The 22,108-nt window shown below is 35.3% G+C and overlaps 1 protein-coding gene and 1 long non-coding RNA gene across 2 annotated transcripts in view; one reads left to right on the top strand and one right to left on the bottom strand.

Moving 5' to 3' along the window:
* The window catches only part of LOC125677953 (uncharacterized), a 47,585-nt gene that overhangs the window by 5,726 nt on the left and 19,751 nt on the right, over positions 1-22,108 (top strand). The window contains exon 3 of the long non-coding RNA XR_008800017.1: positions 5,841-5,989. This is a non-coding gene — a long non-coding RNA (uncharacterized LOC125677953). The remainder of the gene's footprint in view (positions 1-5,840; positions 5,990-22,108) is intronic.
* The window catches only part of LOC130051775 (uncharacterized), a 22,185-nt gene continuing 19,330 nt past the window's right edge, over positions 19,254-22,108 (bottom strand). The window contains exon 2 of the mRNA XM_056154419.1: positions 19,254-20,894. Coding sequence (XP_056010394.1) covers positions 20,424-20,894 — 471 coding nt within the window. The 3' untranslated portion in view covers positions 19,254-20,423. The remainder of the gene's footprint in view (positions 20,895-22,108) is intronic.

Below are 22,108 nucleotides of genomic sequence, written 5' to 3'. Positions count from 1 at the left end.
AACAAAAGGTCTTTCCACAGAAAGGTGGAAAGACCTAATAACTAGTAATCCTAATTGTTCGCGAACAATTAGAGGTCTTTCCACCTTTTCTGGATTTGTTTCTTGACCTTCAATCTTGATCCATTCTTCAGTAGGTCAAATGAGGCCAAAAAACTTTCAAGTCAATGTAAACTTGGAAAACTTTCAGGGGCCATAACTATTTAAAGGGGTTGGTGAATCTTTTCGCACTGAATAGATTGAAGAGTTTACCAAATCAGTACAAAACATTAATGATTAAGGTTTGGTATTTCCAGGGTTAACGGTTTCGAAGGATTAGTGATAACAAGCTTTATTTGTAAGATGGGCAATAATTTTTAAAGGAGCCCGGCTTAAGGGCCAAGAAAGATGTTTTAATTGGTTTTAAAAGAACATGCTAATGATGCAATGAAAAATGATGTATGTTGAAAGACAAAAGAGATATAAAAAGAGCTAAATTCTCAATATTTGAAGTAACTTTGACCTTTGACCTTTACCTAATATTCAGGGTCAAAGGTCAATGATCACATTGCAGTTGGTCCCATGTTTCTATGATTATCCGTTTAAAAGTTAACGATTAGCACAAACACATAAAAGGGCAATAACTCATATAAGGGGTCAGCGGATCCTTTCACACTGAATATGTTGAAGTTGTGCTTTGAGAAACCGAAGACATTGGTGAAGGTTTGGTGTCTCTATGGTCTATGGTTTCAAAGGGGTAGCGATAACAAGGTTAATACTGTAAGGGGCAATAACTTTTAAAGGGATCAGTCTTAGGGTACAGGTATCAAATCTTTAAAATGGATTTAAAAGGACATACTAAAGATTCAATTATATGTAGTATATGTTGAAAGACAAAAGAGATCTAAAAAGAGCTAAATTTCTCATATTTTGAATGACCTTGACCTTTGACCTTGACAGAAATTAAAAGGTCAAAGAATGGAGATTCTAATGCAGTTGGACCCATGTCTCTAGGATAAATGGTTTTAATTTTTTTTTTTTATTTGTAAAAATCAAAAACTTTCAGGGGCAATAACTCATAAAAGGGGTCGAAGAATCTTTTCGCAATGAATAGATTGAAGAGTCTCCTTGAATAGTTGAAGACATTGGTGAAGGTTTGGTGTCTCTACGGTCTATGGTTTCAGAGGAGTAGCGATAACAAGGTTAATACTGTAAAGGGCAATAACTTTTAAAGGGGTCAATCTTAGGGTACAGGAATTAAATCTTTAAAATAGATTTAAAACGACATACTAAAGATGCAATGATATGTAGTATATGTTGAAAGACAAAAGAGATATAAAAAGAGCTAAATTTCTCATATTTTGAATGACCTTGACCTTTGACCTTGACATAAATTAAAAGGTCAAAGGATGAAGATTCTAATGCAGTTCGTCCCATGTCTCTAGGATAAATGGTTTTAATTTTTTTCAATTATTTGTAAAAATGAAAAACTTTCAGGGGCAATAACTCATAAAAGGGGTCGAAGAATCTTTTCGCAATGAATAGATTGAAGAGTCTCCTTGACTAGTCGAAGACATTGGTGAAGGTTTGGTATCTTTACGGTGTACGGTTTCGGAGGAGTAGCGATAACAAGGTTAATACTGTAAGGGGCAATAACTTTTAAAGGGGTCAGTCTTAAGGTACAGGAATTATATCTTTAAAATAGATTTAAAAGGACATACTAAATATGCAATGATATTTAGTATATGTTGAAAGACAAAAGAGATATAAAAAGAGCTAAATTTCTCATATTTTGAATGACCTTGACCTTTGACCTTGATATAAATCAAAAGGTCAAAGGATGAAGATTCTAATGCAGTTAGTCCCATGTCTCTAGGATAAATGGTTTTAAATTTTTTTCAATTATTTGTAAAAATGAAAAACTTTCAGGGGCAATAACTCATAAAAGGGGTCGAAGAATCATTTCGCAATGAATAGATTGAAGAGTCTCCTTGACTAGTCGAAGACATTGGTGAAGGTTTGGTATCTTTACGGTGTACGGTTTCGGAGGAGTAGCGATAACAAGCTTTTATTGCAAAAGGGGCAATAACTCCTTGAGGGGTCAAAGTTCATATACGCAGGGTGAACTGCCAAAATCTTTTAAGGAGTACATTCTTATGGACTATAAATCTTTTCGATAAATCTTGAAACTCAAAATCACGGGGAGGAAAAATAATAATAATAATAATAATAATAAACAGAAGAATATCAATAGGTCTTTCCACAGAAAGATGGAAAGACCTAACTAGTAATCCTAATTGTTCGCGAACAATTAGATGTCTTTCCACCTTTTCTGGATTTGTTTCTTGACTTTCAATCTTGATCCATTCTTCAGTAGGTTAAATGAGGCCAAAAAAACTTTCAAGTCAATGTAAACTTGGAAAACTTTCAGGGGCCATAACTATTTAAAGGGGTTGGTGAATCTTTTCGCACTGAATAGATTGAAGAGTCTACTAAATCAGTACAAAACATTAATGATTAAGGTTTGGTATCTCCAGGGTTAACGGTTTCCAAGGGCTAGTGATATCAAGCTTTATTTGTAAGATGGGCAATAATATTTAAAGGATCCCGGCTTAAGGGCCAAGAAAGAAGTTTTAATTGGTTTTAAAAGAACATACTAATGATGCAATGAAAAATGATGTATGTTGAAAGACAAAAGAGATTTGAAGTAACCTTGACCTTTACCTAATATTCAGGGTCAAAGGTCAATGATCACATTGCAGTTGGTCCCATGTTTCTATGATTATCCGTTTAAAAGTTAACGATTTGCACAAACACATAAAAGGGCAATAACTCATATACTGAATATGTTGAAGTTGTGCTTTGAGAAACCGAAGACATTGGTGAAGGTTTGGTGTCTCTATGGTCTATGGTTTCAAAGGGGTACCGATAACAAGGTTAATACTGTAAGGGGCAATAACTTTTAAAGGGGTCAGTCTTGGGGTACAGGTATTAAATATTTAAAATAGATTTAAAAGGACATACTAAAGATTCAATTATATGTAGTATATATATATAAGACAAAAGCGTTATAAAAAGAGCTAAATTGCTCATATTTTGAATGACCTGGACCTTTGACCTTGACATAAATTAAAAGTTCAAAGAATGAAGATTCTAATGCAGGTGGTCCCATGTCTCTATGAAAAATGGTTTTAAATTTTTTTAATTATTTGTAAAAATCAAAAACTTTCAGGGGCAATAACTCATAAAAGGGGTCGAAGAATCTTTTCGCAATGAATAGATTGAAGAGTCTCCTTGAATAGTTGAAGACATTGGTGAAGGTTTGGTGTCTCTACGGTCTATGGTTTCAGAGGAGTAGCGATAACAAGGTTAATACTCTAAGGGGCAATAACTTTTAAAGGGGTCAGTCTTAAGGTACAGGAATTAAATCTTTAAAGTAGATTTAAAAGGACATACTAAAGATGCAATGATATGTAGTATATGTTGAAAGACAAAAGAGATATAAAAAGAGCTAAATTTCTCATATTTTGAATGACCTTGACCTTTGACCTTGACATAAATTAAAAGGTCAAAGGATGAAGATTCTAATGCAGTTGGTCCCATGTCTTTAGGATAAATGGTTTTAAAAAAATTCAATTAATTGTAAAAATAAAAAACTTTCAGGGGCAATAACTCATAAAAGGGGTCGAAGAATCTTTTCGCAATGAATAGATTGAAGAGTCTCCGTGACTAGTCAAAGACATTGGTGAAGGTTTGGTATCTCTACGGTTTATGTTTTCGGAGGAGTAGCGATAACAAGCTTTTATTGCAAAAGGGGCAATAACTCCTTGAGGGGTCAAAGTTCATATACGCAGGGTGAACTGACAAAATCTTTTAAGGAGTACATTGTTATGGACTATAAATCTTTTTGATAAATCTTGAAACTCAAAATCACGCGGAGGAAAAATAATAATAATAATAATAACTAGTAATCCTAATTGTTCGCGAACAATTAGAGGTCTTTCCACCTTTTGTGGATTTGTTTCTTGACCTTCGATCTTGATCCATTCTTCAGTAGGTCAAATGAGGCCAAACAATTTCAAGTCAATGTAAACTTGGAAAACTTTCAGGGGCAATAACTATTTAAAGGGGTTGGTGAATGTTTTTGCACTGAATAGATTGAAGAGTCTACTAAATCAGTTCAAAACATTATTGAAGGTTTGGTATCTCCAGGGTTAACGGTTTCAGAGGACTATGCAGTGATAACAAGCTTTATTTTTAAGATGGGCAATAATTTTGAAAGGAGTCCGGCTTAAGGGTCAAGAAAGAATTTTTAATTGGTTTTAAAAGGACACTAATGATGCAATGAAAAATGATGTACATTTTGTATGTTAAAAGACAAAAGAGATATAAAAAGAGCTAACTTCTTAATATTTGAAGTGAACTTGACCTTTGACCTTTACCTAACATTCAAGGTCAAAGGTCAATGATCACATTGCAGTTGGTCCCATGTTTCTATGATTATCCGTTTAAAAGTTAACGATTACCACAAACACATAAAAGGGCAATAACTCATATAAGGGGTCATCAGATCCTTTCACACTGCATAGGTTGAAGTTGTGCTTTGAGAAACAGAAGACATTGGTGAAGGGTTGGTGTCTCTACGGTCTATGGTTTCAATGGAGTAGCGATAACAAGGTTAATACTGTAAGGGGCAAAAACTTTTAAAGGGGTCAGTCTTAGAGTACAGGTATTACATCTTTAAAATGGATTTAAAAGGACATATTAAAGATGCAATGATATGTAGTATATGTTGAAAGACAAAAGAGATATAAAAAGAGCTAAATTTCTCATATTTTGAATGACCTTGACCTTTGACCTTGACATAAATTAAAAGGTCAAAGGATGAAAATTCTAATGCAGTTGGTCCCATGTCTCTAGGATAAATGGTTTTAAATTTTTTCCATTATTTGTAAAAATCAAAAACTTTCAGGGGCAATAACTCATAAAAGGGGTTGACGAATCATTTCGCAATGAATAGATTGAAGAGTCTCCTTGACTAGTCGAAGACATTGGTGAAGGTTTGGTATCTTTACGGTGTACGGTTTCGGAGGAGTAGCGATAACAAGCTTTTATTGCAGAAGGGGCAATAACTCCTTGAGGGGTCAAAGTTCATATACGCAGGGTGAACTGCCAAAATCTTTTAAGGAGTACATTCTTATGGACTATAAATCTTTTCGATAAATCTTGAAACTCAAAATCACGGGGAGGAAAAATAATAATAATAATAATAAACAGAAGAATATCAATAGGTCTTTCCACAGAAAGGTGGAAAGACCTAATAATAAGAAGAACTAGTAATCCTAATTGTTCGCGAACAATTAGAGGTCTTTCCACCTTTTCTGGATTTGTTTCTTGACCTTCGATCTTGATCCATTCTTCAGTAGGTCAAATGACCACCCCCCCCCCCAAAAAAATAATTGATATGGCTAGAAAAGAAATTCAAATTTGCCGCCTTGAGTGTTGTAGTGTTGGAGATTAAGGCCTTGGTTTCGCACGATAGTACTGGTCAAATATTTGAAAAAAAGGGGTGCGAGTGTTTCATAACCGGCACATATCAGGTAAAAGTGTAATGGGACTTGTGCAGGTGTTTGGGGTGACTTTGGGCCTGTTAGATATGATATTTAGAGGTGCAAAGAAACCGGATGTAACATTTTCCTAGATTGTAACTGCTCGTGCATGCTGGGAGTCTACAAGCCTCATGTTGTCAGATGTTGTGAAGATGCACTGGATTTTACCGTGTGTGTTGTGGATTGTGGAATTGAATATACAGTTTGTAATTGCTCATCCTATCTGTTCTAATTGACGGAGACAATGTCTTTCAGTCATTTCACCCAAGGAGGCATGCATATACGGATTTATAGGCTTTGACAACAAACAACCAAAATGGCGGCCGGTGAATTAGAAAGTGTCTGAGTGCATGTAGGATATCTGAACGGAGAATAGGAGTACTGCATCCCATCTGACCCTGCAGGTAAGTGTTTATTTGTTTACAATGACAGTCAGGATGGAATGTCAATGAGTTCAACTGTCAAGTAAAGTTGCATCATCATTATCAAAAAAAAAAACTTAGTCTTTATGTTGATGCAGGCAGACAATTGAATCTGGCCTATGTCTTTTCATGAATGTAAATGGAATTCATGTTTGATTGACAAGACAGTCAAGAAATGGAAGAAATGGGTGTAGGTCAGATGTGTAGGTGTAGGTCAGATTAGCTAGAATCCTGTAATTGTTGCATGGCATGACACCGGTCAAAATAGTGTATTGAAACAGCTGATCACAGACAGATCACTTGAAGGGTGGGGGATTTCTTCCTTGGGGACGACAGGCGTGATGGGTGGGTTGGCCTTACTCGTGGAGACTGGCCCCTGGAGGCGTGACCTTGACCTTTGACCTTGACCTACTTTCAAGGTCAAACCTCAAAAACCCATGGGGGAGAAAGTGTGACCTTGACCTTTGACCTTGACCTCATTTTAAAGGTCAGAGAGGTCACGGGGCTTCGTTTAAGTGGTCCCGCGTCTCTATTTACATCCGTGAAGAAGTTGTGGGCTCGAACGACGACGTCGGAGACTTTCGGGGGCGAGAACCGTGCTTCAGGGTTCTCGGTTTCCCTCGGTCAACTTCTCTGTGCGAGAGTGTTTCATCTGGAATTCGTCGGCGAAGGTCTCGCCTCTCCACGACTTGCGGTCTAGTGGGAGTAGCGATAACGGGGTTTTCGACGTTAAGTCGCCGCCATTCGCAGAGTGGTCAAAGTTCAGAGTTGACATTCATGATACCAAGACCAGTCTAGAATTCCATGTTGACCCATGTGATATTTCGATGCTATCTGAAGCGTGAAAGAGCGTATAAAAAGTGCCATTTTCTGGCCTTTCTGGATGACCTTGACCTTTGACCTTGACCTATTTTTCAAGGTCAAGGTCACCCAACCCGTTCCAGTGGGTTCCGTCTTTCTACGACTTATATTTTAGGAGTTTTGAATTTTTCCGTAAAAATCGTAAACTTTCGGGGCCATTAACTCCCTTTAGGGATCACCGAAAACTTAAAAGGAAACACTACAACGCTTCAGCTTGATGGACTAAAGAATTTTGTGAAAGTTTCATGCTCTTATCATTTGCGGTTATCGAGGTGATCCGATAACAAGGGTTTTTTGTGTAAAGTCCCATAACTTCGTTAGGGGTCAAAGATCAAATACGCAGGGTGAGATCTGAGCATGTTTCGAGATGTCAAATATGATGGTCTACATTGTTTTTCGATAAGTCTTAAAACGTCAAGAGCTTATCGCGGCGGAAAGAAAAGAAGACAAATAATAATAATAATAATAAAAAACAGAACAATAACAAAAGGTCTTTCCACAGAAAGGTGGAAAGACCTAATAACTAGTAATCCTAATTGTTCGCGAACAATTAGAGGTCTTTCCACCTTTTCTGGATTTGTTTCTTGACCTTCAATCTTGATCCATTCTTCAGTAGGTCAAATGAGGCCAAAAAACTTTCAAGTCAATGTAAACTTGGAAAACTTTCAGGGGCCATAACTATTTAAAGGGGTTGGTGAATCTTTTCGCACTGAATAGATTGAAGAGTTTACCAAATCAGTACAAAACATTAATGATTAAGGTTTGGTATTTCCAGGGTTAACGGTTTCGAAGGATTAGTGATAACAAGCTTTATTTGTAAGATGGGCAATAATTTTTAAAGGAGCCCGGCTTAAGGGCCAAGAAAGATGTTTTAATTGGTTTTAAAAGAACATGCTAATGATGCAATGAAAAATGATGTATGTTGAAAGACAAAAGAGATATAAAAAGAGCTAAATTCTCAATATTTGAAGTAACTTTGACCTTTGACCTTTACCTAATATTCAGGGTCAAAGGTCAATGATCACATTGCAGTTGGTCCCATGTTTCTATGATTATCCGTTTAAAAGTTAACGATTAGCACAAACACATAAAAGGGCAATAACTCATATAAGGGGTCAGCGGATCCTTTCACACTGAATATGTTGAAGTTGTGCTTTGAGAAACCGAAGACATTGGTGAAGGTTTGGTGTCTCTATGGTCTATGGTTTCAAAGGGGTAGCGATAACAAGGTTAATACTGTAAGGGGCAATAACTTTTAAAGGGATCAGTCTTAGGGTACAGGTATCAAATCTTTAAAATGGATTTAAAAGGACATACTAAAGATTCAATTATATGTAGTATATGTTGAAAGACAAAAGAGATCTAAAAAGAGCTAAATTTCTCATATTTTGAATGACCTTGACCTTTGACCTTGACAGAAATTAAAAGGTCAAAGAATGGAGATTCTAATGCAGTTGGACCCATGTCTCTAGGATAAATGGTTTTAATTTTTTTTTTTTATTTGTAAAAATCAAAAACTTTCAGGGGCAATAACTCATAAAAGGGGTCGAAGAATCTTTTCGCAATGAATAGATTGAAGAGTCTCCTTGAATAGTTGAAGACATTGGTGAAGGTTTGGTGTCTCTACGGTCTATGGTTTCAGAGGAGTAGCGATAACAAGGTTAATACTGTAAAGGGCAATAACTTTTAAAGGGGTCAATCTTAGGGTACAGGAATTAAATCTTTAAAATAGATTTAAAACGACATACTAAAGATGCAATGATATGTAGTATATGTTGAAAGACAAAAGAGATATAAAAAGAGCTAAATTTCTCATATTTTGAATGACCTTGACCTTTGACCTTGACATAAATTAAAAGGTCAAAGGATGAAGATTCTAATGCAGTTCGTCCCATGTCTCTAGGATAAATGGTTTTAATTTTTTTCAATTATTTGTAAAAATGAAAAACTTTCAGGGGCAATAACTCATAAAAGGGGTCGAAGAATCTTTTCGCAATGAATAGAGTGAAGAGTCTCCTTGACTAGTCGAAGACATTGGTGAAGGTTTGGTATCTTTACGGTGTACGGTTTCGGAGGAGTAGCGATAACAAGGTTAATACTGTAAGGGGCAATAACTTTTAAAGGGGTCAGTCTTAAGGTACAGGAATTATATCTTTAAAATAGATTTAAAAGGACATACTAAATATGCAATGATATTTAGTATATGTTGAAAGACAAAAGAGATATAAAAAGAGCTAAATTTCTCATATTTTGAATGACCTTGACCTTTGACCTTGATATAAATCAAAAGGTCAAAGGATGAAGATTCTAATGCAGTTAGTCCCATGTCTCTAGGATAAATGGTTTTAAATTTTTTTCAATTATTTGTAAAAATGAAAAACTTTCAGGGGCAATAACTCATAAAAGGGGTCGAAGAATCATTTCGCAATGAATAGATTGAAGAGTCTCCTTGACTAGTCGAAGACATTGGTGAAGGTTTGGTATCTTTACGGTGTACGGTTTCGGAGGAGTAGCGATAACAAGCTTTTATTGCAAAAGGGGCAATAACTCCTTGAGGGGTCAAAGTTCATATACGCAGGGTGAACTGCCAAAATCTTTTAAGGAGTACATTCTTATGGACTATAAATCTTTTCGATAAATCTTGAAACTCAAAATCACGGGGAGGAAAAATAATAATAATAATAATAATAATAAACAGAAGAATATCAATAGGTCTTTCCACAGAAAGATGGAAAGACCTAACTAGTAATCCTAATTGTTCGCGAACAATTAGATGTCTTTCCACCTTTTCTGGATTTGTTTCTTGACTTTCAATCTTGATCCATTCTTCAGTAGGTTAAATGAGGCCAAAAAAACTTTCAAGTCAATGTAAACTTGGAAAACTTTCAGGGGCCATAACTATTTAAAGGGGTTGGTGAATCTTTTCGCACTGAATAGATTGAAGAGTCTACTAAATCAGTACAAAACATTAATGATTAAGGTTTGGTATCTCCAGGGTTAACGGTTTCCAAGGGCTAGTGATATCAAGCTTTATTTGTAAGATGGGCAATAATATTTAAAGGATCCCGGCTTAAGGGCCAAGAAAGAAGTTTTAATTGGTTTTAAAAGAACATACTAATGATGCAATGAAAAATGATGTATGTTGAAAGACAAAAGAGATTTGAAGTAACCTTGACCTTTACCTAATATTCAGGGTCAAAGGTCAATGATCACATTGCAGTTGGTCCCATGTTTCTATGATTATCCGTTTAAAAGTTAACGATTTGCACAAACACATAAAAGGGCAATAACTCATATACTGAATATGTTGAAGTTGTGCTTTGAGAAACCGAAGACATTGGTGAAGGTTTGGTGTCTCTATGGTCTATGGTTTCAAAGGGGTACCGATAACAAGGTTAATACTGTAAGGGGCAATAACTTTTAAAGGGGTCAGTCTTGGGGTACAGGTATTAAATATTTAAAATAGATTTAAAAGGACATACTAAAGATTCAATTATATGTAGTATATATATATAAGACAAAAGCGTTATAAAAAGAGCTAAATTGCTCATATTTTGAATGACCTGGACCTTTGACCTTGACATAAATTAAAAGTTCAAAGAATGAAGATTCTAATGCAGGTGGTCCCATGTCTCTATGAAAAATGGTTTTAAATTTTTTTAATTATTTGTAAAAATCAAAAACTTTCAGGGGCAATAACTCATAAAAGGGGTCGAAGAATCTTTTCGCAATGAATAGATTGAAGAGTCTCCTTGAATAGTTGAAGACATTGGTGAAGGTTTGGTGTCTCTACGGTCTATGGTTTCAGAGGAGTAGCGATAACAAGGTTAATACTCTAAGGGGCAATAACTTTTAAAGGGGTCAGTCTTAAGGTACAGGAATTAAATCTTTAAAGTAGATTTAAAAGGACATACTAAAGATGCAATGATATGTAGTATATGTTGAAAGACAAAAGAGATATAAAAAGAGCTAAATTTCTCATATTTTGAATGACCTTGACCTTTGACCTTGACATAAATTAAAAGGTCAAAGGATGAAGATTCTAATGCAGTTGGTCCCATGTCTTTAGGATAAATGGTTTTTAAAAAATTCAATTAATTGTAAAAATAAAAAACTTTCAGGGGCAATAACTCATAAAAGGGGTCGAAGAATCTTTTCGCAATGAATAGATTGAAGAGTCTCCGTGACTAGTCAAAGACATTGGTGAAGGTTTGGTATCTCTACGGTTTATGTTTTCGGAGGAGTAGCGATAACAAGCTTTTATTGCAAAAGGGGCAATAACTCCTTGAGGGGTCAAAGTTCATATACGCAGGGTGAACTGACAAAATCTTTTAAGGAGTACATTGTTATGGACTATAAATCTTTTTGATAAATCTTGAAACTCAAAATCACGCGGAGGAAAAATAATAATAATAATAATAACTAGTAATCCTAATTGTTCGCGAACAATTAGAGGTCTTTCCACCTTTTGTGGATTTGTTTCTTGACCTTCGATCTTGATCCATTCTTCAGTAGGTCAAATGAGGCCAAACAATTTCAAGTCAATGTAAACTTGGAAAACTTTCAGGGGCAATAACTATTTAAAGGGGTTGGTGAATGTTTTTGCACTGAATAGATTGAAGAGTCTACTAAATCAGTTCAAAACATTATTGAAGGTTTGGTATCTCCAGGGTTAACGGTTTCAGAGGACTATGCAGTGATAACAAGCTTTATTTTTAAGATGGGCAATAATTTTGAAAGGAGTCCGGCTTAAGGGTCAAGAAAGAATTTTTAATTGGTTTTAAAAGGACACTAATGATGCAATGAAAAATGATGTACATTTTGTATGTTAAAAGACAAAAGAGATATAAAAAGAGCTAACTTCTTAATATTTGAAGTGAACTTGACCTTTGACCTTTACCTAACATTCAAGGTCAAAGGTCAATGATCACATTGCAGTTGGTCCCATGTTTCTATGATTATCCGTTTAAAAGTTAACGATTACCACAAACACATAAAAGGGCAATAACTCATATAAGGGGTCATCAGATCCTTTCACACTGCATAGGTTGAAGTTGTGCTTTGAGAAACAGAAGACATTGGTGAAGGGTTGGTGTCTCTACGGTCTATGGTTTCAATGGAGTAGCGATAACAAGGTTAATACTGTAAGGGGCAAAAACTTTTAAAGGGGTCAGTCTTAGAGTACAGGTATTACATCTTTAAAATGGATTTAAAAGGACATATTAAAGATGCAATGATATGTAGTATATGTTGAAAGACAAAAGAGATATAAAAAGAGCTAAATTTCTCATATTTTGAATGACCTTGACCTTTGACCTTGACATAAATTAAAAGGTCAAAGGATGAAAATTCTAATGCAGTTGGTCCCATGTCTCTAGGATAAATGATTTTAATTTTTTTCAATTATTTGTAAAAATTAAAAACTTTCAGGGGCAATAACTCATAAAAGGGGTCGAAGAATCTTTTTGCAATGAATAGATTGAAGAGTCTCCTTCACTAGTCGAAGACATTGGTGAAGGTTTGGTATCTTTACGGTGTACGGTTTCGGAGGAGTAGCGATAACAAGGTTAATACTGTAAGGGGCAATAACTTTTAAAAGGGTCAGTCTTAAGGTACAGGAATTAAATCTTTAAAATAGATTTAAAAGGACATACTAAAGATGCAATGATATGTAGTATATGTTGAAAGACAAAAGAGATATAAAAAGAGCTAAATTTCTCATATTTTGAATGACCTTGACCTTTGACCTTGATATAAATCAAAAGGTCAAAGGATGAAGATTCTAATGCAGGTAGTTTTATGTCTCTAGGATAAATGGTTTTAAATTTTTTCAATTATTTGTAAAAATTAAAAACTTTCAGGGGCAATAACTCATAAAAGGGGTCGAAGAATCATTTCGCAATGAATAGATTGAAGAGTCTCCTTGACTAGTCGAAGACATTGGTGAAGGTTTGGTATCTTTATATCTTTACGGTGTACGGTTTCGGAGGAGTAGCGATAACAAGCTTTTATTGCAAAAGGGGCAATAACTCCTTGAGGGGTCAAAGTTCATATACGCAGGGTGAACTGCCAAAATCTTTTAAGGAGTACATTCTTATGGACTATAAATCTTTTCGATAAATCTTGAAACTCAAAATCACGGGGAGGAAAAATAATAATAATAATAATAATAATAACTAGTAATCCTAATTGTTCTCGAACAATTAGAGGTCTTTCCACCTTTTCTGGATTTGTTTCTTGACTTCAATCTGGATCCATTCTTCAGTAGGTCAAATGAGGCCAAAAAACTTTCAAGTCAATGTAAACTTGCAAAACTTTCAGGGGCCATAACTATTTAAAGGGGTTGGTGAATCTTTTCGCACTGAATAGATTGAAGAGTCTATTAAATCAGTACAAAACATTAATGATTAAGGTTTGGTATCTCCAGGGTTAACGGTTTCAAAGGACTAGTGATAACAAGCTTTATTTGTAAGATGGGCAATAATTTTTAAAGGAGCCCGGCTTAAGGGCCAAGAAAGATGTTTTAATTGGTTTTAAAAGAACATACTAATGATGCAATGAAAAATGATGTATGTTGAAAGACAAAAGAGATATAAAAAGAGCTAAATTCTCAATATTTGAAGTAACTTTGACCTTTGACCTTTACCTAATATTCAGGGTCAAAGGTCAATGATCACATTGCAGTTGGTCCCATGTTTCTATGATTATCCGTTTAAAAGTTAACGATTCGTACAAACACATAAAAGGGCAATAACTCATATAAGGGGTCAGCGGATCCTTTCACACTGAATATGTTGAAGTTGTGCTTTGAGAAACCGAAGACATTGGTGAAGGTTTGGTGTCTCTATGGTCTATGGTTTCAAAGGGGTAGCGATAACAAGGTTAATAATGTAAGGGGCAATAACTTTTAAAGGGGTCAGTCTTAGGGTTCAGGAATTAAATCTTTAAAATAGATTTAAAACGACATACTAAAGATGCAATGATATGTAGTATATGTTGAAAGACAAAAGAGATATAAAAAGAGCTAAATTTCTCATATTTTGAATGACCTTGACCTTTGACCTTGATATAAATCAAAAGGTCAAAGGATGAAGATTCTAATGCAGTTAGTCCCATGTCTCTAGGATAAATGGTTTTAATTTTTTTCAATTATTTTTAAAAATCAAAAACTTTCAGGGGCAATAACTCATAAAAGGGGTCGAAGAATCATTTCGCAATGAATAGATTGAAGAGTCTCCTTGACTAGTCGAAGACATTAGTGAAGGTTTGGTATCTTTACGGTGTTCGGTTTCGGAGGAGTAGCGATAACAAGCTTTTATTGCAAAAGGGGCAATAACTCCTTGAGGGGTCAAAGTTCATATACGCAGGGTGAACTGCCAAAATCTTTTAAGGAGTACATTCTTATGGACTATAAATCTTTTCGATAAATCTTGAAACTCAAAATCACGGGGAGGAAAAATAATAATAATAATAATAATAATAAACAGAAGAATATCAATAGGTCTTTCCACAGAAAGATGGAAAGACCTAATAAACAGAACAATATCAATAGGTCTTTCCACAGAAAGGTGGAAAGACCTAACTAGTAATCCTAATTGTTCGCGAACAATTAGAGGACATTCCACCTTTTCAGTGCTTTTTCTTGAAAATTCATTTTCAAATCATTTTCAACTTCAATACTTCTTCACTTTAATCGCCTAACCGGACAACGCCTAAATCCTAAAAAACTACTCGTCGCGATGAATGTTGCTTAACTTCCATCATGGTGACAGACTCTCTACCACTACACCAGACTGACTTGCTTAATGACAAAGAAGTCCAAGTGAATTATAAAGTGTTTAGGGCCACGAAAGCCATTGTTTAAAGGCCGTAACATCCAAAGACCATAAATAAAGGAATTTTAAGGGTTTTCTTGTTGTTTTGATGTGTGTTTGAACGTAGGACAGGCGTCAATGTGCATGGATATAGTGTGCTTTTAGGAGGACGTGCCGAGAGACCGCAAGTCCTGTTGTGTTGTATTGTGGACCACCACGGACGCGCACCGGGAGGTGTGTGACCTTGACCTTTGACATTGACCTCATTTTGAAGGTCAAGGTCATCGGTCTTCTGCCAAGTGCTCCCGTGTCTCTAGGTCTATTCCTGTCCAAGTTAGAAGCTGAAATAACGATATCGGAGATTTGCAGGGGCAATAACTCTGCTCAAGGGGTTCCGGTTCCCTTCGGTTGACTTCTCACCGCAAGGGAGTTTCACTGGGAACTCCTCAGCGAAAGTTTCGTGTCTCTACGACTTTCGGTTCTGGAGGAGTAGCGATAACAAGGTTTTCAACGCGCGTCGCCACGGTTCGCAGAGGGGTCCAAATTGAGAGTTGTCATTCACGATACGCAGACCCGTCCAGAATTCCATGCTGACCCTTGTGGTATTTCACTGCTATCTGAAGCGGGAAAGAGGGTATAAAAAGTGCCATTTTCTGGTCTTTGGGGATGACCTTGACCTTTGACCTTGACCTGATTTTCAGGTCAAAGGTCATGTATTCCATTCCAGTTGGTTTCGTCTTTCTACGACTTATATTTTAGGAATTTTGAATTTTTCCGTAAAAATCGTAAACTTTCGGGGCCATTAACTCCCTTTAGGGATCACCGAAAACTTAAAAGTAAACACTACCACGTTTCAGCTTGATCGACTAAACAATTTAGTGAAAGTTTCATGCTCTTATCGTTTACGGTTTTCGAGGTGAACCGATAACAAGGGTTTTTTGCGTAAAGTCCCATAACTTCGTTAGGGGTCAAAGATCAAATATGCAGGGTGAGATCTGAGCATGTTTCGAGATGTCAAATATGATGGTCTACATTGTTTTTCGATAAGTCTGAAAACGTCAAGAGCTTCTCGCGGCGGAAAGAAAAGAAGACAAATAATAATAATAATAATAATAAACAGAAGAATAACAAAAGATCTTTCCACAGAAAGGTGGAAAGCCCTAATTAGTAATCCTAATTGTTCGCGAACAATTAGAGGTCTTTCCACCTTTTCAGACATTCAAACAATGTCTCTGAATACAAAAAAAGTGTACTTTATATGCTTTAGACGGTATAAAAATTGCTTATTTTCAAAGTTTCTAGATTACCTTGACCTTTGACCTTGACCTAATTTCCAAGGTCAAAGGTCAGGGATGTCACTTCAGTTGGTCCTGTCTTCCTACGACAAATACTTTAGGAGTTGTAAATTTCTACGCGAAATCAAAAACTTTCAAGGACATTAATTCCCGTTAGGGATCAACGAATCATCAAAAACAGGAAGTCATCTTTTACAATTGATCAGGCAATAAGTTTAGTGAACATTTCGTGTTCATCCCATTTACGGTTTCCATACTGTAGTGATAACAATGGTTTTTACGCAAGTCGCTGTAAATCGAACAAAGGTCAAAGTTCAGAGTCGTAATGCAATGCATTGACTTAAGTTGGTTCTTGACTTATTGTGCATATTATACCTAATCTGTACTTTATATGCTTTAGACGGTGTGAAAATTGCTTATTTTCAAAGTTTCTAGATGACGTTGACCTTTGACCTTGACCTGATTTTCAAGGTCAAAGGTCAAGTATTGCATTCCAGTTGGTTCCGTCTTTCTACGACTTATATTTTAGGAGTTTTGAATTTTTCCGTAAAAATCGTAAACTTTCAGGGCCATTAACTCCCTTTAGGGATCACCGAAAACTTAAAAGTAAACACTACAACGCTTCAGCTTGATCGACTTAAGAATTTAGTGAAAGTTTCATGCTCTTATCATTTACGGTTTTCGAGGTGAACCGATAACAAGGGTTTTTTGCGTAAAGTCCCATAACTTCGTTAGGGGTCAAAGATCAAATACGCAGGGGGAGATCTGAGCATGTTTCGAGATGTCAAATATGATGGTCTAAATTGTTTTTCGATAAGTCTTAAAACGTCAAGAGCTTCTCGCGGCGGAAAGAAAAGAAGACAAATAATAATAATAATAATAATAATAAAAAAAAAAAAAACAGAACAATAACAAAAGGTCTTTCCACAGAAAGGTGGAAAGACCTAATAAACAGAACAATATCAAAAGGTCTTTCCACAGAAAGGTGGAAAGACCTAATAAACAGAACAATATCAATAGGACTTTCCACAGGAAGGTGGAAAGCCCTAATAAACAGTAGAATCACTAGAAGGTCTTCCGTTGGAAACGGAAGACCTTAATAACAATAAGAAACAGAGTAAAAACAATATGTTCCCAAACTTTGTTTGGGGAACATAATAAGAAACAGAGTAAAAACAATATGTTCCCAAACTTTGTTTGGGGAACATAATAAGAAACAGAGTAAAAACAATATGTTCCCAAACTTTGTTTGGGGAACATAAAAATAATAATAACTAGATGCGATCTCGTTGCCAGCAACGAGTGGGTCTTCCGTCCAATTTTAGATGTGATGAAATAAGAATTTGACTGAGATTTTCGTTCATAAATAATGATACAAATATATTGTCTAGACGTACTATTTAGCTTCGGTAATGTTTTACAAATATTGATCATTTAGTGCTATAAATTAAAGAATCTCTGCCGCTCTCGGCCACTAATTAAAGGGGTCAGCCTTTTTTTCGACAAAAAAGTTAATAATGTTATTTACTGCGATACAAATTCGACTGATCAGGCGACTCATGTCGCCCGGAGGCCTTTTTTTTTGTATCATTCTAGATATATCTCGCAAAACTGAACAAATTTTGTTCTACATGTGCTATTAAAATTTTGTTGAGAAAAAAGTTATTGATTGCGACATTTATCAGACTGTTAAGGCGAGTCATAAGGCCCGTGGGCCTTTTTCTTGATATCGTTTGAAAGATCTTGCAAAACTGAACAACTTTTGTTCTACATGTCTTATCAAAAGTTTTTCGAGAAAAAAGTTATTGATTGTGACACTAATCAAACTGTTCAGGCGAGCCATGAGGCCCGTTCGCCTTTTTCATGATGTTGTTCGAAAGATCTTGCAAAACTGAACAACTTTCGTTCTAGATGTCTTATTAAAAGTTTCTTGACAAAAATGTTATAGATTGCAACAATAACCCAACTGTTCAGGTGAGCCATGACGGACTTGATTTTTTGGCCGCCATTTTCTTCAATGGCGGCCATTTTGAAAAATCTGAAAATAGATTGAAAGGAAATACTGATGCTAGAAATGAATTGTGGACCCTCCATTTACCCCAGAACCCAAATGTTGTACAGATTTTAACACTTTCAAATATTTCAGTATATGGCGGCCATTTTGAAAATGGCGGCTCAAAATTTTTTTTGGATGGTGGAAATGGACTCGGGGTCATTAAAGTACCCTAGAAATCGAATTTGGTTGAAATCCGACAACCTAGATTTTTTGACGTTTTTTGGCCGCCATTTTGAAACGGCGGCCATTTTGAAAATTTGAAAAGTTGATTGCACCCCTCCTAATGACCCTCTATCAGCTCACAAAGTTTGAAGTGGATCAGTCGAAGCATGTTCATAAAATCGAGCGGACAAATTTCTCACTAAAGAAGAGGAAAAATAAGAAGAAAATAATAATAAGAATAATAATAAGAAGAAGAATAATAAGAAACGGAGCAAAAACAATATGTCTCCGACACTTTGTGTTCGGAGACATAATAATAATAATAGAGGAAAAGAAACATAAGAATCACTATAAGGTCTTCCGTTGAGACGGAAGACCTTAATAAGAAACAGAGTAAAAACAATGTGTTCCCAAACTTTGTTTGGGGAACATAATAAGAAACAGAGTAAAAACAATATGTTCCCAAACTTTGTTTGGGGAACATAATAAAAGTTTAGACAATAATTCCCAAAGTTGCACCAAATGGCCAGTCCATGATTTACACAATGCCAAAATTCCAACTTTCATGAAAATAGGGATCTATGACAATAATTTGGCGTACACATATTAATCTTTCTAGTAGAATATATTAAATTGACTAATAAATACATGCAACTTCATATGACATTCATGAAAAAGAAGATGATATCTAATCCAGGTTTTACATAATGCCGTGACCATGTGCGATCTCCAAATTCATGTTTCATCAAAATATGCAAAAACGGTTGCAAGAAAATAAGTGTGGCTTCACGTATTTGATAAGTACATAGTATGACACATTTTGCATATAAAACTTACTCTTTAGACTGTCTAACAACTGGAAAATAAGATTATAATTTCTTCCCTGATGTACACAAAACAGAGTTTAAAGTAGTGTAACCGGAAGCAGAATTCTTTAGTGATTAAGTATTAAAGTTACCAGCCAACTTGGCTTATAACGGTACTCTACCTCCAGCTATCAAAGATCAACCCAGGTAAGGGGATTTCTGAACTATGATCAACGCTAAATGAAAACACTGTTTAAAGTTTTATAAGTTTAATAAAGTGAGAATTAACCTTTGTAAATGTTAACAAATAATAAGTAATGATCAAAATATAACAAGTAGTAAAGTCTATGGAAATTTCACAGAAACAAATAAAGTTATATCAAAAATATGATTTAATTTAGCAAATGAACAACAATAATCTCAATAAATAGAAGTTCATGAAAAATTAACTAATAAAAAAAATAGCAGGAATGTAGAAGACTAAAAAAAATGTATGTCCCTACTGGGCCTCCTTACTTAGACAAATGCTCAAAAATCCTACTCTATAAATAAACCAGTGAGGTGGAAAATATAAGAGAGATGAGCTACATCACCCAATATGAACTCTACTATTAACACTCTAGAGTTGAACTATCAACAATAAGGTAAAGTCTGGACTCTAAAAATAACTGACCCAGAAAATAAACAACACCAAAAATATAAAGGGCAAAATAATAATAAATTCTAGAATTTACACCTGTTATCTACATGTCCTTAGACCAGGCTGGACTTGGTAAGGGGAAACTTAAACTTTATAAAACCTACATCCTAAGCTTATTCCTAACACTATCAAAATCCTAGAACTTGTGAAAAACGTGCAACTAAAGCTAAGACCTAGAGTGCTGTTAAATCATAAGATTTTCCTAGCACAAAGGTACTAATGAAATAGTGCTGATAAACCATGAGGTTTTCCTGCACAGTAAAGAGGAACTAACCATGAGGTCGTGTTCCCCAACCCAAATGAAGAAAACTACACGAACACGGCTTTAAATACCCTAGCTAGGCCCAAAAATAGAAGCCAATAAATATCAAAGATCCTGAGACTAACTTAGCCAATCAGAACACAGCTATCAAAAGCACTATGGAAAGACTGCCAACATGGATGACACTTCCTGTTTTAAAAGTAAAACATGTGGAATGTCAACACATGACCTAACTTAAAAACAACCAACAATAAAGGGGTTTTATGTAAGTAACAACTGAAAATTCAAAGTAAATAGAATTATCATACTGAAATACCAGCAAAACTAGCTAAATAGAGATTACGAAACCAAGGCTGTAAAATCAAAATCAAAACCACTACATTCCTCCCCCCTTAAAAAAAACCAAAATTTACAATAAATTTTTGTTTTACAGATTAACAAACAACTTAAAGCTTGATATTTAAAAAAAACATGGTTTTGAGTCTCTGGCATTATAGTTCTCAGGAAGCTGAAATAATTCATCAGTGACGCGAGATCTCCTTTCCTCAACTGCCTGGTCTCGTGCTTTGCGGTTTACAGGTGGCACTGGCATTACAACAGATCCTGGAGCACAAAATTTTTCATTGCAGGAATACTTTCTGTAGATACAACCCTGAAGGCCTCTATGTTTCTTGCTAATATGTTTCCGTAAAGAATTTAATTTCATAGAGAAGAATCCAAAATGGATTGCAGGGCAATAATAATGTGGAACTTTCTTCTTGTGGAATCGAAGATAATGTTGGCGATAAGATCCAATCTGCCGAAAGATATGCGGTCTTGATTTGCAACTCTCTACAGGACACTGTTGACCCTCACTCGGCCACTCCTGTCCCATTAGATCCTCCATTTCTTGTGGATGTACTTCGATGTCAAGAATGTCTGAGTCGTCCATCTATTAATTTCGAAAATTGTATAACAAGAATTAGAAGAGTATTAAATTAATCAATCACCATCAATGCTGGTCCTGGAGTCATTTCTCCCAGAAAATAACTTGTAAAATTAAAATCTTAAATTCTAAGACTTTAAATAATATGTGATATAAGGAAAGTTAATCAATAGAATTATCTATCATAGAGTAACTATATGAAAAACTAATGTGTTGATTTCAGCACAGTACAAGGGAGATAATTTAAAGATCATCTACGGTCAGTATTAATCTAAGAATACCAAGCTCTCAATGATTCATATCTATTATTACTGTAACTGAATAAACCAAAAAAAAATGAACTGAAATGTACTGTTTTGACTTCTAGATAACTATAAATCATTGTCAACTACTGTGTCTTATTAAATAAATAAAACATCTATCATTGACCTTGTATCCACTAAAGTCAAATACAATGATAACTTGACTGTTATTCTCAAGAAAAGGATGACTACCAAAACTAAATCATTAATAAGTAATTAAGATTTACTTTAATTAAACTGAGATATTTCAAAAGTTAAATATCACCTGCAATCACTACAAGAGGTCAACTCAAACATTTTATACATACCATATTATATAGAATTCAAAAATTAAAAGTAACTATTTACATAGGCAAAAATAAAATAAAATGCCTAGATGCCTGGTCTCAAGGAGAGTAGATAACAGGGGGCTTGATTGTTCTACCCCACTTTGACTGTCTAAGGGGTTCAGGACTAGGTAAATTCAAAACAGGAGGAACAGTCTCCTCAGTTTCCTCTTGAATGTTAAAATCTACAGGGGTTTCTAATGACTCGTCAAGAGAAGTAACTACTGGTGTCCAGTTCCTAGGAGGTAAAATGCCTTCATTGGGTTTTAACTGATCTACATGAACCACAATGAGAGGTCTTTTAGGGTCTTTCTGAACTTGGTAAGTTACATCTGTGATTTTTTTTATTACTTTGTATGGCCCTATCCATCCTAGTCCTAACTTAACACCAGCTGAGGGTGAATACCACCTCCAGACAAAGTCATTTTCTACAAACTCTCTGGGTTTTAATCCCCTATCATAGTATTTCTTTTGTTTTGATGATGCCTGTCTTAGATTCTCTGACACAAAATTGTAAGAATCGGATAAAACTGTTCTTAACCACTCTACATATTCTACAGGGCAAGTGGGAGTAGGTGAAGAAGGAGGATTC

Source organism: Ostrea edulis, chromosome 2, assembly GCF_947568905.1.
Source record: "Ostrea edulis chromosome 2, xbOstEdul1.1, whole genome shotgun sequence".
Classification (NCBI taxonomy): domain Eukaryota; kingdom Metazoa; phylum Mollusca; class Bivalvia; order Ostreida; family Ostreidae; genus Ostrea; species Ostrea edulis.
Note: the sequence above shows the minus strand (reverse complement) of the source record. Positions and strands in the feature narration are given on the sequence as shown.